This window comes from Physella acuta, unplaced genomic scaffold (genome assembly GCF_028476545.2).
Source record: "Physella acuta isolate Inbredline_101_S28 unplaced genomic scaffold, ASM2847654v3 ptg000033l, whole genome shotgun sequence".
Classification (NCBI taxonomy): Eukaryota; Metazoa; Mollusca; class Gastropoda; family Physidae; genus Physella; species Physella acuta.
Window position 1 is genome coordinate 141,472 of NW_026731553.1, and position 17,853 is coordinate 159,324.

Consider the following 17,853-nt stretch of genomic DNA (forward strand, 5'->3'; position numbering starts at 1 on the left):
GGAGGTGTTGGTTATTTTCTCATGCCAGTTGATATTCTCTAAGCGACACGAGAATCTTTATACGAAATTCTTAAGTTTTTTTTTTTTATCATTGTCAGAGTTTCTTCCATGCATTTCTTCGAGGGGGTAGCCTCCCTTTCACCCGAACGAAATGGAATTTATATAGAAAAAGTCTGAAAGAAACACTGATTAGTCTCTGTTGCTCTCCACGAATCAGAATCAAAGAGGAGAACAGATTTCACATTGCTGTTAAATAGTAGATCTAGTATCTTAGATAATGTAGACAGTGTTCTTGACTCCTAGATTGTGTGGAGGGCGTTTAATGCGTACCTTACATATAGTTGATGCGGATGAGATTCAACTGGATTATTTCCTTGCTGTCAGATAAAGCTAATCTATTCATTTAGGTTTGAATCATTGTACAAAGTACACTTTTAGACTTGATGATTGCTTTGTTCTACTGGGCAGTTGAGGACCTACGTTACCCATACAGGCTCCTATGCAGTGTTTCTTCCAGACTTTTTTTTCCGGGGGGTGGGGGGGGGTGGGGGTGGGGCGGTAGACTTTCTTCGGGGGGGGGGGGGGGGGCGGACACTGTTAAAAGTATATATTTTCCATATAAATTTCATTTCGTTCGGGGGGGGGGGGGGGGCGCTAAAAAAATTTCGGGAGGGCTTTGCCCCCCCCCCCCCCCCCCCCAAGAGATGCCTGGAAGAAACTCTGCTCCTACGTTATGTATCATGACAAGCAGATTCTAGTTACACTCTAAATAGATACCTTCTATTCAATAGCAAGCACTAATAAAGGCCCTGCACGAGTGACTATATACTGACTAAACTCAATACTAGTAAATAGACAACCAACTGTCATTGACCAACACTTCATGTTTTCACCTACGTTAAATTATCTTGTCTACAAACAAATTGCATCAAATTTAGTAAAGTTTGCAGAAGATTTTCCATTTTTAAACAAAGTACTATCAGTCATCAAGCACCTAGACACTAGAAGATTTATATTAAAGGTATAACTTACTTAAATTAACACCAGATTGGATGTATAATTCCTACAATATAAAAAGGATAGTTCTTTTTCTTGACTAAACTACAATAGTTACATTTTCTTGTTATTATTTAAAATCAATCAATATAGTAACAAAACACCATTATGGACACAGACTTTTTATTTAGCCAAACCACATCAAATGTTAGGAAAAAGTTGTTAAACAATATTTGCAAAGGTAGACCAATCTGCCTGGAGAATTTTAATTAATCAAAAAAAAAAATTGCACCTACATTATTAATTAAATATTAAATTTTCATTTGATAAAAATAATTCCAACAAGACCTTAGTAGACCTACAATATAATCAAATTTGGAAAGGTCCTTTTAAAGTTCTATTATTCATTAGAATATTATGTAACTAAATTTGCAATAACGGGTCATCCATACATGTTGTCACAAAATTTTTTAAAGATTTTTACCACCCACCCCCAAAATGGCAATACATTTCAGACTACACACCTAAGCCTACACCCCTCTCAAACTTGAAGTTTGTAGTTTTTAAAACTCATTATTTGTTATTATCTAAAATATTAACTGACCTTGGTTATCATTAAGTGTGTTCATTAATTTTTACATTATTTCTGTGTTTAAAAAATGCAAAATAACTAATAAAATGCAGCCTCAAATTTACCCCCCCCCCTCCCCCCAAAGCATGTGAAAGCATTTAAAGAAGACTTCATACAATTGCATAAAAAAAATTCTAAATTAAATTCTTGGTGTATAGATTTTTTCATCGGTAACAACCATATTCATGAAGCTATGTTTATCAATTAGGCAATATAGTTGTAATATGCTTTAAAGCTAAAGAAAAAGTAATAGTATAAAACTGCATATTAAAAAAATGTAAGCACAATACATACCTAAGTTATTGAAGCATTTTATTGATCTTATTACACATTTGTTCATTTATATAGTGCTGTTTAATTAGAAAATTTCACTTTTTTTGGCTCCTGTCTTCTACAAAATAACTGTATGGCTTTATACTTGCCCTGAGTTGTACAAAAGCATGACATATTATGCAAGCCCATAAAAAGTAGGGTTCCTGTAAAACTGCTACTTTAAAAAATAAGGCATATCTTTTAAAATTTCAAATATTTATGTACAAATGTTTTCTGTTTACTTTATAAGTCAGAGAGAAAGGTTGACCAACTTAACATGGAGGCTGCATGCAACGTGTCCACATCTACAGAAGAGATTAGCCAAACACTGGATGGTGATGTGAGCAAGAGGTTAAAACCGCGCAGGTTGTCTTTAATTTAACTGAGACAGGTTTATGATTTAAAACTTTTGACTAAATCTGTAGCTTAAGTCAGCTAAAGTATCACAAAAATATGTTCAAGGTAAAAAAAAAGAAACATTTAAAAAAAAGAAAAAAGACTAGTTTTACATAATACAATTTTAACATCATACAGAGCACATTAGAATTGCACATGTAAACAGTTTATACAGTACACTAATAATACTTTCTGATGACTGCTTAAGAATAAAGTAGTATACAGATAACTCCAACATAATAAAGATAGAGATTTAAAGTACATGAAAACAATGGCCAGATAAACAGCTCTAAAAACATGCCACCACCTGAATGCTTAGAATTACAAAGGTAAAATTTATTTAAAAAATAGATTTAAATAATTGCAATAGAAAAGTTAGAAAATTAAGTTCAAAATTTCTTTTAAATGTATACAAAAACAATAAAAAGTTTTTTTTAAAATTTAAAGCCTTTTAGTATTATTAAATAATTGCATTTTAAGTAAGACAATTTTTTTTTTTTTTTTTTTGCAAAAAGTAGAAATACTATTTAAAATTAGTTTTTTTGGTTTCTGAATTTTTTTTCTTGTGTAGGCTAATACTTTTTAATTCACAAAGTAAACTTCAAATTTAAATCTTAGAATGCTCTGAATACTACTGAGCATTTTAATAGCTAACTATAAGTGTTAACAGTTAAGTTTAAAAAAGCTAGAAAAAATTCAGCATAAGTTTTAAGTAGAGATAACTTCCCATCAAAGATCTTAGGAGTTAAATAAAAAGGTTTTAAAACTTAGTTATAATTAAAGCCAATTGATCTTATTAAGTTTTGTATATTCACATAATAGAGTATTATATAAACTATACATGAAAAACTGACCACAGATATTTAAACAATGACTTGGCATATATTGGAACAGCTTAAACAGATGACTACATAAATAACATGTAAGCTAAGCACTTAATTAAAACTTTATCACCGAGAAACAGTAATAAATATATGAATATTTCTATAATAAAATATCCAGAACTATTTGTTTTCCTTCTAAAAAATTATATGTATAGATATAAGGCTTATAACTTATTACAGAACAAATTTAACAAGAATCTGATTCAGATTAATTTAAAATATACTTATGTTTTATTTTAAAGCGCTGAGATATATTTTTGACTTAAGATTTGATTAATAACACTGCATTAATCTCATTTACCAACCCTGACATGGAAGTTAGAAAAAAAAAAATCTGAGCTCATGAAAGTTGTGTTTTGAAGTTTCAGATAGCCACATATTAGTGAGTTCACAAAACAACACTAAAACAGCGCTGGTGGAGCCTGCAGCATTTAAAACTATTCACTGGCAAAACCTGTAGCATTTAGAACTATTCACTTTCTGTTTTGAGTGGTCACATCAACAGTAATGTTCTAGGCTTAAAGACAAAAATTAATCTCTGGTCAACCAGGAGTATTGTGAGAAAACTTCTGAGATTCATGCAAACTAAGTTTGATTATTTAAATCAGATACAATACAAATCTTTTAACGATAGTCAACTTTATATATACAGACAGCATAATTATATATATATATGTATATAATATATTGCTAAAATATTTATTAAAAAATAATGGAAAAAAACAGATATATAATGAAATCAGTATGTTACAATTTTTAGATGCCACAAAATTTTCATCAAACTGTAAAGTTGCAGATTGTTTACCCAAGTTTAAATAGAGAGTGATGTTACGTTGTTCCAAAATTTGGTAAGTAGGCAACGTATAGGAAGATCATTGTGCTACGGGCATTACATATTTCATTGTGTTAAAATTTAATCATTTTAAAATTTCATCCTTTCAAATTTCAGCCTTTTATGAGACTCAAAAATCACACAAAATATTTTTTCAATGTCTAAACTTAAAATTTATAATTCGGTTACAAAAACATCTTACAAGATAAGGAATAAAACATGTAAGTTTTTTAAAATCTAAAAAAAACCCAGTATATTTAGTTAACAAAAATCAAATGACAAGAAAATGCCATGTTCACCATGTCAACAAAATGAAAAGCACCAGCACATGTCATTTCTTCCATTACCAGAGCTGAATTTAACCTTTAACCTCTACATGACAAAAGAGTTCCAAAAGGCATCACTGCTAAATAAAGGCAAACAAAAGGTCTTTACATCCTGTTTAACTGCGCTCATACTTGTCTCTGTCGATGTGGCGGCAGAAGCAAATGGCAGCAATGAGTCCAATGATCTAGAACAGAGAAAAATGTTTGTAAAATTTGATGAGATAAAACAATTATAACAATTAGTTACAAATAAAAAGATAATATAAATGTTTTTGTATAAAGCTCCTGTTTTGGTATGGTATGTATGGGTGATGGAATGGTGTGGTTGGGGAAAAAATACTGAAATTGTTTCACAATTTTGGATTAAAAAACATAGCACCCACAAACAACATCACACTATCAGATAAACAAAAAGTTAACGTAGAAATTAAGAATTATTATTCGCTCATGCATTAGAAACTGTATTTGGGACTGTTTCTTTTTTAATTTTAAAAAGTCACGATCAAAGAAAATTTTGAGACTAATTTAAAACTGACTATTTTACCTACTTAAATTTATAAAGTAGTAGGGGAGGGGTGACACCACACCAAAAATTCTAAATTGATGGAGTGTGGTGGGGTGACATCTTCAGTTACCGCACTGGGTGACACCCGACCTAGTGACGCTACAGCCTGAGGCTAATTAAAAACTGACCTGAAGTCCAGCAATGCCGCAGCCAACACCAATCAGGATGGAACTGTGACTGTTGACCCAGTCAAGCAAAGCACCACGACAGCCCTGAGATCAATAGAGTTTTCATAAAGACATGAATTAGCATTCTTTAAGAAAAAAATAATTTGAAAACGTTTTGTAACAGATAACAATCTTATGATGCAACATAATGTTCAAATAAATTCTTTTATAAATCGTAGTTTTTATATTGATTCAAAATGAATTTCCAAAAACACCATAAAATAAAAAAGAAATAATTTACAAAAAAAGGACATGATTTAATTTTAGAATTTCTACTTGGAGAAGCTGATTGTATTTTAATTGCTAACTTATTTCACAGATGAAAATCTAGTCCAGTCCCCAAAACACAAAACTCAGCTAAAAACCTTGTTATAGAACCTTGACCATAAAACAGCTACAAACCTTGTCATAGTAGTCAGCCTCAAGTTCTTGGCATTTAGTTTCATCTTTAGGTTTTCCATTTTCAAGAACACAGCAGCTTATGGGAACCTTCACATTCTGGAACACACAAATGGTGAACATTTCTTTATTTTAAACCAATAACTATAAAACAAATTTCATGCATTTATTTCTCGCTTCAGATATCACAAAAATTCCCATGTTGACATTTTCAATACAGAACTTTCAGTTGCATCTGCTAGAAATATTTAACATCCAGTGGATCCTTCACACATGGAGACATAAATTACTGAATGCCTCCAGTATAACAAATTTTTTTTACAATGTATGCATTAAAATACCCTTTTAAACCTTACAGTCAGTGAGGTAGAGACCAACTGGACAATAAACACCTGATACATCGATTTACGGTCAAGGACATGAAAATTATCCGAGTGTTGTGGGAGATGACTGCATGTTATGAATCTCAGTTAAAATCCCTTTCATTTATACATTTCTTCAAAGTCAGTCTTTAAATCCCTGTATATAATTTATAAATTCAGTCTTTAAATTCCTGTATTTGTTAGTCTTTAAATCCCTCCCTGTATTTCATTTATAAAATTCTTCAGTCAGTCTTTAAAAAAAAAAAAGATGAGCAGTCTTCACTGTGTCCAGTAACCCTTGGCCATTTCTCTTCACAGTCTGTGTGCTTGCATGGGAACAGTTGGTTTTAGAATATTGTTAGTGTTAGTTTTATATTTTTTTCCATTACATAAAAAAATACAATTCTCAGTGATAAAAGATTGTCTCCCCTGGTGACCCACTTTACTGAGTGTGCGGCGTCAAAACGGCCAATGACAAAACGGCCAATAACAAAACGGCCCCAACAAAACAACCCCGACATAAGAGCCCCGTCAGATTGACCCCGTCAAAATGGCCAGCGACATATGGACCCCGTCATAAAGGCTCCCGATAAATAGGCTCCCGTCATTTAGGCTCCCGACAAATAGGCTCCCGTTATAAAGGCTCCCGACAAAAGGGCTCCAGTCAATAAGGCTCCTGACAAGTAGGTTCCCGTCATTTTGGCTCCCGACATATAGGCTCCCGTCATTTAGTTTTTCCACAAAACGGCCCCCGTCATTACGACTCCCGACAAATAGGCTAGCGTCATTTTGGCTCACGACAAAAGGCTCCTGTCAATTAGGCTCCAGACAAAAGGACCCTTATGTCAGGAGCCAATAAGTCAGGAGCCACTTTGTCGGGAGCCAGTATGTCCTGAGCCTATTTGTTGGGAGCCAATATGTCAAGAGTCCAATTGTCGGGAGCCTAAATGTCAGGAGCTCATTTGTCGGGAGCCTATATGTCGCGAGTCAATATAACGGGAGCCCATTTGACTGGAGCCAATAAGACGGGGCCCTTTGACGGGGACGTTTTGTTGGAGGTTGATTTGACGGGGTCATATTAACGGGGCCGTTTTGACGGGGCCGATTTGTCCCGGGCTGTTTTGACAGGGCACCTTTACTGAGATATCTGCTTGATTCTGTATTTTTATAAATCTCATGTAATCGGTAGGTCTAATATGTTTTTAGGTATATTTTAAAATTAAAGAACTTCTGATGAAAATAAAACTGAACTTTTTATATTTTAATTAGATACCCATATTGTATGTATTAATGTAAAAACCATATGTTAATTGAATGCAAGACTTGCTAAAATAAAGATTTAAGTAACCTTCTATTCCCATTTATTAGTTTTGCTTAATAACATACAATAATAAAAAATAGTTATTAAAGTCAATTACTGAGAAAATAACACCAAGTGTTCCTTTTTACAATGTGGTAGTCTTTTTGTACTTAGTGGTGGGAATGTATATTTTACATACATCAGGAGGAAACATATTTTTTTCAGGTTATTTTCCTGGGCTAAAGTTGACATTTGGGATTTTATTTAAGCTGTGCCAGTCAAGTCATGTACACTCCTGTACACAAGTAGATTCCTGTACACAAGTACAGTCATGTACACAACTACACTCCTGTACACAAGTACACTCCTGTACACGTAGAAAATCTCATATACACAAGCAGATTCCTACACACAGGTAGTCCTGTATATGTAGAAAATCTCATGTACACAAGTAGATTCCTATACACAAGTACAGTCCTGTATATGTAGAAAATCTCATGTACACAAGTAGATTCCTATACACATGTACACTCCTGTACACAAGTACAGTCCTGTACACGTAGAAAATCTCATGTACACAAGTAGATTCCTATACACAAGTACAGTCCTGTATATGTAGAAAATCTCATGTACACAAGTAGATTCCTATACACAAGTACACTCCTGTACACAAGTACAGTACTGTACACGTAGAAAATCTCATGCACCACTCACCGCAGTCTGGTTCTGTCTCCAGGTACTGTTCTCGTAATCTGTGTAGTTGTTGCCTCCACAGCATTTGAGCTGAGGGAAAAGTGAAATCTCTTGTTAAACACAAACCTTCAACTCTTACACAGAATTGGTCAAACTGTAAGTGCATGTCATCGATTTATCTTCTATCCCACACATGGAAACATAACAGCATCAATGGTCTTTTTGAGAGTAAATTAAATGTGCAGTGAAAAACAGCTAACCCAAAAATAATTTAAAAAAAAATTAAAATCTCCTGAATTTTTGCATATACAAATTACATCAGGTATAGTTCAACTGTGTCATAAATAAAAGAAGGAAAAAAAGGAAACCTCTTTTTGTAAGGAGTCCCAGGTTTGTTTCATTTTGTCGATGTAATTCTTCTCAATGGAGGTCTTGAGGCCAGTTTTAAGCTTGTTGTCAATCTGTTAAAGTCATGGTTAAACTTGTATTTACACACATTTTTTTATTTAAAAAAAATTACTTTGAACCAGTAATGTGATCTTTTAAAAAGTCTTACGCTACAAAATTAATACAGTAGTTGCAAGATTCAAATTCATTGAAAATATATGTTAAATTTTTGAAAAAAATATATTTTTTAATTAATTTAAAACAGCATTTTAAATTCTTTAAAAAAATTAATTCTAATTAATTTAAAACAGCATTTTAAATTTTTGAAAAAAAGATAATTCTAATTAATTTACAACATAGCATTTTAAATTCTTGAAAAAAAGATAATTCTAATTAATTTAAAACATAGCATTTTAAATTCTTGAAAAAAAAAAGATAACATTTAGAGACACTTACATCATTTCTGAAGACAGCCACATAGATACCAGCTGCAAGCTCTCCAGCAAAGACAACCACCAGGAAGAAAATGTACTGAAATAGTGTAGTGGTTGATTTCATTATGGTGCATTAGATTTTATAACATTTCACTAACACAACCACCAGGAAGAAAATGTACTGAAATAGTGTAGTGGTTGATTTCATTATGGTGCATCAGATTTTATAACATTTAACTAACACAGCCACCTGGAAAAAAATGTACTAAAAAATAAAATTTAACAATGAACAAAAAAAACTACTTTTATTTTCAAACCTAAAACATCAACAATCAAAGAAAAACTACTCCTACATACAAAAAATAGCAGATTTACATCCCCTGATACAATCGCAATTAATAATAATTTGAATCTTGCAAAACTCAATAGAGATTTACCTCCCTTCTTCTTTTGGTATATAGATATATATATACACATACATATACATACATATATATATATATAAATATATATATATATATATATATATATATATATATATATGTATGTATGTAATAACTCTTATTTACACATTTCTGGTATTTTTTTGTGTTTTAAAAAACTCAAATATTGATTTTAAACCTAATTCAAACCATAGCTCTAAGTCTAACCTTAAACGTAACCCTAACTCTATTCAATAATAAATTTTTTTTTAACACAAAAAAGAATTTCGCCAGTATGAGCACCACTAAAATTAAAAGAATAATTTCAGTATTCCAGTTTTGTCAGGCTAATCCCACAAAACCCAGCAGTCATTTACTTCCCCTGATATACACAAAGAACAACAACTCCTACTTACAAATCCCAGCAGGCATTTACTTCCCCTGATATACACAAAGAGCAACAACTCCTACTTACAAATCCCAGCAGGCATTTACTGGCCCTGATGGCACCACAGCAGCCACAGAATCCCACCAGGAAGATGAAGGCCCCAAAGCCTATGAGAATGTACGCGGACACCTTGAGAAACTCCGTGTCGTTGGTGCCGTCAGTGATGACTTTCATGTAGTCCTTGAAGTTTGGATCCACCAGGATCCATATCCCAACACCCAAGATGGCTGCTCCAGACAGCTGGTGAGATAAGAGGGGTGGGGGGGGGGGGGGTATTGTAATTAGCATTAGACAACTACTCAGGGTAGCATTATCTAAAATTATTGATGTTATTTTTTGCTTCAATTAATCCTATATGTATACATTTCTTTGGCATTTATTTATTTCAATAGATATAAAAAATAAGGTCCAGTGTAAGGTACACCTTAGAACTAGAACACCTACATCCCTCAGTGTACCAGCTGTCACGGGGCGGGGGGGGGGGGGAGATTAGTCAAACAATTTTTGTGTCAACTAAACTATTTAAGAAATTAGTAATGCAATATAAATATTTTTTTATAGGTAATTTTTACCATCCTGATGGTTTTTGAAGTGAAATTGTATGAATATGTAACAAAAGGGTTAAGCTCAGTTAGAGCTGTAAAATACAGGCTGGTGTTATGTTTGATGGGCAGGGTAGCTTTAGCTGTCATATTGTTTGATGGGTGGGATGGATGTGTTGTATTACGGCTTCGTATGAGTGTTGTATTACGGCTTTGTATGAATGTTGTATTACAGCTTTGTATGAGTGTTGTATTACGGCTCTGTATGAGTGTTGTATTAAGGCTTTGCATGAATGTGTTTTATTTAGGGCTTGCACCTATTACTTTTCTCTATTTAACTGATGTTTCAGTGTTAGCTCCTAAATTTTCTTGTAATGTGATGATGTTTCAGTGTTAGCTCCTACATTTTCTTGTAATGTGATGTTTTATTGTTAGCCCCTAAATTTTCTTGTAATGTGATGTTTCAGTGTTAGCTCCTCAATTTTCTTGTAATGTGATGATGTTTCAGTGTTAGCTCCTAAATTTTCTTGTAAAGTGATGATGTTTCAGCGTTATCTTTCAAATATGCAGCTTTCAAATGAGCTCATAGACTATCACGAGGGGAGATAATCAGACTAGACACAACCCAAATCACAAGCCAACTTCAAGTTCAGAGGTCACAAGCAACTGAAGCAGGGATGCCTAAGTGATTGGATCACACTGGGAATAATTTGTTTCAACTGTTTCCAATCCACTCTATAAGCAAATGAATCACACATCCTATGTGTACCACAGCGTTCATAGCACAGTTAAAAAGTGTAACGTTATCAGGATGCTGCAAATAAACTAATCAGCCAGTTGTGTGAATATCTAAACAGGGTAATTGTGTGAATATCTAAGCTGAGTTGTGTGAATATATAAATAGAGTTGTTGTGTGAATATCTAAACAGAGTTGTGTGAATATCTATACAGGGTCGTGTGAATATCTAAACAGGGTCGTGTGAATATCTAAACAGTGTCGTTGTGTGAATATCTAAACAGGGTCGTGTGAATATCTAAACGGGGTCGTGTGAATATCTAAACAGTGTCGTTGTGTGAATATCTAAACAGGGTCGTGTGAATATCTAAACAGTTGTGTGAATATCTAAACAGTTGTGTGAATATCTAAACAGTTGTGTGAATATCTAAACAGGTTCGTGTGAATATCTAAACAGGGTCACAAGACAGTACTCACCCAGAAGATTAAGTTGAAGATAATCAACAGCATGCGCGCGCACCCTGAGAAGAAACCCATTTTGATTTGTTCACCTGCTTGCTAAGCTCTGAAATTACAAGACAGAATTCATCAGGCTTCATACACATCTTTTTTTTTTTAACGTTAACCAACACCTTTGTTACAAAACTTATAACAACAATATCTTTGTTATATGATATTTGTTATAATAATTCAATACATCCAACATCTTTGTTGAAATATTTTAACACAATCAAAACACCTGTAACCCTGTAGAGAGGCAAGTAAAAAGGTGAGTGACCCAAGTTTAAATGCAAGTGACCCAAGTAAAAAGGTAAATGACCTATATTAGAAAACTGAGTGACTCATGTCTCCAGCTAAGTTACACATCTCATTAACAAGTCTAAAAATAGCCCAATGCTAGTGACAAAGTTCACACTTTCCATAACAGGATATTCCCACAATAAGGACAAAAACAACAGCTGACCACATATGACTAAATCACAGGGTACAACACATGACTAAATCACATGACTAAATAGCAGGGTACAACACATGACTAAATCACAGGGTACAACACATGACTAAATCACGGCAGACACTACATGATTAAAACACAGGATACAACATGACTAAATCACAGGATACAACACATGACTAAATCACAGGATACAACACATGACTAAATCACAGGATACAACACATGACTAAATCACAGGATACAACACGTGACTAAATCACAGGATACAACACGTGACTAAATCACAGGATACAACACATGACTAAATCACAGGATACAACACGTGACTAAATCACAGGATACAACACGTGACTAAATCACAGGATACAACACATGTCTAAATCACAGGATACAACACATGTCTAAATCACAGGATACAACACGTGACTAAATCACGGCAGACACTACATGATTAAAACACAGGATACAACATGACTAAATCACAGGATACATGACTAAATCACAGGATACAACACGTGACTAAATCACAGGATACAACACATGACTAAATCACAGGATACAACACATGACTAAAACACAGGATACAACACATGACTAAAACACAGGATACAACACGTGACTAAATCACAGGATACAACACATGTCTAAATCACAGGATACAACACGTGACTAAATCACGGCAGACACTACATGATTAAAACACAGGATACAACATGACTAAATCACAGGATACATGACTAAATCACAGGATACAACACGTGACTAAATCACAGGATACAACACATGACTAAATCACAGGATACAACACATGACTAAATCACAGGATACAACACGTGACTATATCACAGGATACAACATATGTCTAAAACATGTGTGCAAAGAGATTGCACATGCTACACTAAGTGGAAAATTGTTTTCAGAAAAAAAGTTTAATGATCTCATAGAGTAAACAGCAACCTTTAGTTTAGATTTTAATTTATCTAAATGTTTTAATACTTTAAACAACGTAGCACATTAACAACTTTTAGGTTTAGAATTTAATATATTAATATGTTTTAACACTCTAAAGAAAGTAGCACTCTAACAAACTAAATACTACAACGGTTTAAAAAAGGAAACCACCTGTCCACAAAACTAGAATGTCCTGATGTCAAAAACTGACAAATGAGAGAGTAAACCTAGCTAAACGTGTGCCTGAAACCCAACAATGCAACAGTCCCCACCCCCCAGCTAAAGCTGTGCCTGAAACCCAACAATGCAACAGTCCCCACCCCCCAGCTAAAGCTGTGCCTGAAACAGTCCCCACCCTGGAGAGAGTTGTTACAACCCACATACCAGCAGAATGTAATGAACCAGGTCCACCTCATTTACATCCCAGGTGGTGAGGTAACATGGTGAGGTAACATGTGGTCACATGACACAAATCATTGAGCACAGCACAAGAGCTGCTTGTGGTAAATCAACTGATTGGATTTAAAAACTTTGACCAGGGCTAGTGGACTTATCCAATACTTATCTGACACCAGCCTGCTATTGTATCATAGGATACAATTACAATCCTTCATAGAAATTAAAGCCTACATTAACATAGATAACCAGAGACCAAATCTATAATGAGATACAAAAACTCTCACATTACAGGTTTGTAAACACTTTCAAACACCTATTTCCTGAACACTTTTAAACACCTAGCTCCTGAACACTTTTAAACACCTAGTTAAACACAATCACAACCTGCCCTAAGATCTACAAAGTCTACTTTGAGCTTCTGTTCTCTAATTAAAAATTAGAATAAAAAATGAATTGAATCAGACACAAGTTTTTGACCCTGTTAAACTTTGTTGAGTTTATTTTTGGGCTGTTTATTTTTAGAACAAGATTTGAAAGGTAGAAGGTTCAGGCTATTCTTAGGGTGGATCAAGATTTATGAAGCAACTGTGTGTATTTTCATTGTTGATAAGTTCTTTAAAGTGATTGATGGTGAGTTGGTTGGTAAGTTGATTTGGTTGGCCATGTAAGTCTAGATGTGCTATGGAGTAAGGTCATGTAGGTCTAGATGTGCTATAGAGTAAGGTCATGTAGGTCTAGATGTGCTATGGAGTAAGGTCATGTAGGTATAGTGCTATAGAGGTAAGGTCATGTAGGTCTAGATGTGCTATGGTGTAAGGTCATGTAGGTGTAGATGTGCTATGGAGTTAGGTCATGTAGGTCTAGATGTGCTATGGAGTAAGGTCATGTAGGTCTAGATGTGCTATGGTGTAAGGTCATGTAGGTCTAGATGTGCTATGGAGTAAGGTCATGTAAGGTCTAGATGTGCTATGGAGTGAGGCCATGTAGGTCTAGATGTGCTATGGGGTAAGGTCATGTAAGGTCTAGATGTGCTATGGAGTAAGGTCATGTAAGGTGTAGATGCAATCAAAAGCTATCTTAGGGTAGCTTTAAGTTGTCTAGGGATTGCTGTCTTGAAGTGTCTAAAAGAAATTAAGTTTTGTGGATTCAACTGATTGTATTTTAAGCCGTTTCTTTCATGCATCTCTCTGGGGAGCAGTTCCCCTCCCACTGGACCAATAGAAAAAATCATATAGTTTATGTAGAAAATAGATGCTTTAACCAATGTCTGACACTCTTCCTCATCTCTAAGTGCAAAGGAGAACAATGTCTAAAAGAAACCCTGATTGTAAAATGTAAATGTCTAGGAGAGGGAAGGGTATGTGTATCTAAGTATAGATTAGGCACTAGAGGTTGTGGGTGACACACTGGCTCTAGTAAGAGAGATGTTTACCTTTGGAAGGGGTGCTACTTTAGAGGTGTGTGACACGACTACCTATTGTAAGACACTCCTACTGTAGTGTATCGCCACCACAAGAAAGAAACCGACTGGGATGAGCAAGCCACTTGACGCTACAGGGGGGGGGGGATGATAATGACGTCACAACCATTTCGTATCCGGAAGTTGTGAGTGTGTTGATGTAGATAAACGTGCTGGGTAAGTACAGGTCCGGTGTCAGGATGACGTCAAATTGGTGAGGTCACAAGGCCGTGAGAGACCAGGGATGATCTGAACGACGGTAGAATCAAGTTGTGTAGTCTAGGGGAGGGGCGGGGTGCGAGTTAGTATTGCGACATAGTACCGTCAAGGGAGGTGATTAGCATAGCCAACATTTGTTTAGGCCACACTGTGATTAACGGGGGAGGGCAGTGAAGGAATACAATCATAAACATGTGACGACAGGCCAACAATCACACACTGAGCACGTCCAACAATCACACACTGACCACGTCCAACAATCACACATTGAGCACGTCCAACAATCACACACTGAGCACGTCCAACAATCACACACTGACCACGTCCAACAATCACACACTGACCACGTCCAACAATCACACACTGACCAGGTCCAACAATCACACACTGACCACGTCCAACAATCACACACTCACCACGTCCAACAATCACACACTGACCACGTCCAACAATCACACACTGACCACGTCCAACAATCACACACTGACCAACAATCACACACTGACCACGTCCAACAATCACACACTGACCACGTCCAACAATCACACATTGACCATAATCACACATTGACCACGTCCAACAATCACACACTGACCACGTCCAACAATCACACACTGACCACGCCCAACAATCACACACTGACCACGTCCAACAATCACACACTGACCACGTCCAAAAATCACACACTGACCACGTCCAACAATCACACACTGACCACGTCCAACAATCACACACTGACCACGCCCAACAATCACACACTGACCACGCCCAACAATCACACACTGACCACGTCCAACAATCACACACTGACCACGTCCAAAAATCACACACTGACCACGTCCAACAATCACACACTGACCATGTCCAACAATCACACACTGACCACGCCCAACAATCACACACTGACCACGCCCAACAATCACACACTGACCACGTCCAACAATCACACACTGACCACGCCCAACAATCACACACTGACCACGCCCAACAATCACACACTGACCACGTCCAACAATCACACACTGACCACGTCCAAAAATCACACACTGACCACGTCCAACAATCACACACTGACCATGTCCAACAATCACACACTGACCACGTCCAACAATCACACACTTTTGGCCTGGGCATGGTTAGTGTATGATTGTTGGGCAGACCAACAGGAAAGGTGTGGGTGGGGTATGGGGGGTGGGTAGAGAACTGAACCTAGTTTGTTACCCGAAGGAAATAAAAAAAAAATAGATAATTGATATATAGAGAAAATATTTACTTTAATCAGTGTTTGTTCCCCTCACTAAAGTTTCAAGTGTCCCCCCCCCCCCTACCACCTCACTGGAAAATATGTCTGAAAGAACACTATGCGCCAACATGCTTATATAATCATGCAATTTAAAATAAACAATTTCAATGGTCTGATTTTAGTCGGCCTTGGTCTACATGTTGTCTGCAGCGTAATGGCTTTTAGTTGCCTAGCTGGTTGATTATGTATGCAAGTCTAATGGGCCTATCCCGCTTTTGTGTAGCTTTGTGTACATGTAATTAATGTGTGTAGAAAATGTTAAATAGTGTTAGGGTGTTGGGGGGGGGTCAGATAATGGTGAAATAGTGTTGGGGTGTTTGGGGGAGCAGAGATATATTATTTTAGATGGCTCAAAGTTTGAAAACAAAATAAAACACAGCTCATTTACAATAACATTGAAAACTTAATTGGCAATTACTCATACTAGGCTTTCTAACAAGTGCTAAATATCCATGACAAATCCAAACCACATATTCTAAAAAGTACTAAATATCCATGACAAATCCAACCCACATATTCCAAAAAGTACTAAATATCCATGACAAATCCAACCCACATATTCCAAAAAGTACTAAATATCCATGACAAATCCAACCCACATATTCCAAAAAGTGCTAAATATCCATGACAAATCCAACCCACATATTCCAAAAAGTGCTAAATATCCATGACAAATCCAACCCACATATTCCAAAAAGTACTAAATATCCATGACCAAACCCTCCCGACTATAGGAGTTACCGTCAAGACACCACAGTTAAACAGATCACACGAGACATCACGGCTCTCACGAGATCACACGGAGAACAAGCAGACAGCTGAAATACTGCAGATGTACGCAGATCTAAGTATTTTTGAAGATTTCAAAGAATTTGGTCCTATGAGCCAGCTCTCTACCTGAGTGCCGCCATAACGGCCTTACCTTGGCATACATTCAAATTACCTTGGAGATGGATTACAGAAATAAGGGGGCGGGGTCGTGAGAACAGCCAAATGTCGTAAATTAACGAGACGTTTTTGTGTTATCCAGGGCAGTACAGCTAACTCAGGCAATGTAGCAACAGCTAGCCTAGGATTAGTTAACTCACGTGTAGAGTGAGCAGCTAGCCTAGGATTAGTTAACTCACGTGTAGAGTGTGGAGTGAGCAGCTAGCCTAGGATTAGTTAACTCACGTGTAGAGTGTGGAGTGAGCAGCTAGCCTAGGATTAGTTAACTCACGTGTAGAGTGAGCAGCTAGCCTAGGACTAGTTAACTCACGTGTAGAGTGAGCAGCTAGCCTAGGATTAGTTAACTCACGTGTAGAGTTATTAGCTAGGCCAGGATTAGTTAACTCACGTTTAGAGTGAGCAGATAGGCTAGGATTAGTTAACTCACGTGTAGAGTGTGGAGTGAGCAGCTAGCCTAGGATTAGTTAACTCACGTGTAGAGTGAGCAGCTAGCCTAGGATTAGTTAACTCACATGTAGAGTGAGCAGCTAGCCTAGGATTAGTTAACTCACATGTAGAGTGAGCAGCTAGCCTAGGATTAGTTAACTCACGTGTAGTGTGAGCAGCTAGCCTAGGACTAGTTAACTCAAGTGTAGAGTGAGCAGCTAGCCTAGGATTAGTTAACTCACGTGTAGAGTGAGCAGCTAGCCTAGGACTAGTTAACTCACGTGTAGAGTGAGCAGCTAGCCTAGGATTAGTTAACTCAGGTGAAGAGTGAGCAGCTAGTCTAGGATTAGTTAACTTA

At 36.1% G+C, this 17,853-nt stretch overlaps 1 protein-coding gene across 3 annotated transcripts in view; it reads right to left on the reverse strand.

Annotated features, from left to right (window-relative positions):
* Window positions 1–1,162: 1,162 nt before the first annotated feature.
* Window positions 1,163–17,853, reverse strand: part of LOC131942178 (CD82 antigen) — a 34,952-nt gene continuing 18,261 nt past the window's right edge. Inside the window, exons 1-9 of one of the 3 annotated variants that reach the window (XM_059301917.1) lie at window positions 12,913–12,931; window positions 11,310–11,397; window positions 9,582–9,794; window positions 8,707–8,781; window positions 8,232–8,324; window positions 7,885–7,953; window positions 5,512–5,607; window positions 5,071–5,154; window positions 1,163–4,562 (exon numbers count right to left, since the gene is read on the reverse strand). In XM_059301917.1, the coding sequence (XP_059157900.1) occupies window positions 4,494–4,562; window positions 5,071–5,154; window positions 5,512–5,607; window positions 7,885–7,953; window positions 8,232–8,324; window positions 8,707–8,781; window positions 9,582–9,794; window positions 11,310–11,369 (759 nt within the window). In that variant the 5' untranslated portion in view covers window positions 11,370–11,397; window positions 12,913–12,931 and the 3' untranslated portion in view covers window positions 1,163–4,493. Of the gene's footprint in view, window positions 4,563–5,070; window positions 5,155–5,511; window positions 5,608–7,884; window positions 7,954–8,231; window positions 8,325–8,706; window positions 8,782–9,581; window positions 9,795–11,309; window positions 11,398–11,529; window positions 11,550–12,912; window positions 12,932–17,853 lie in introns of those variants that run through there. The other 2 variants (XM_059301925.1, XM_059301909.1) reach the window with 2 other exon arrangements.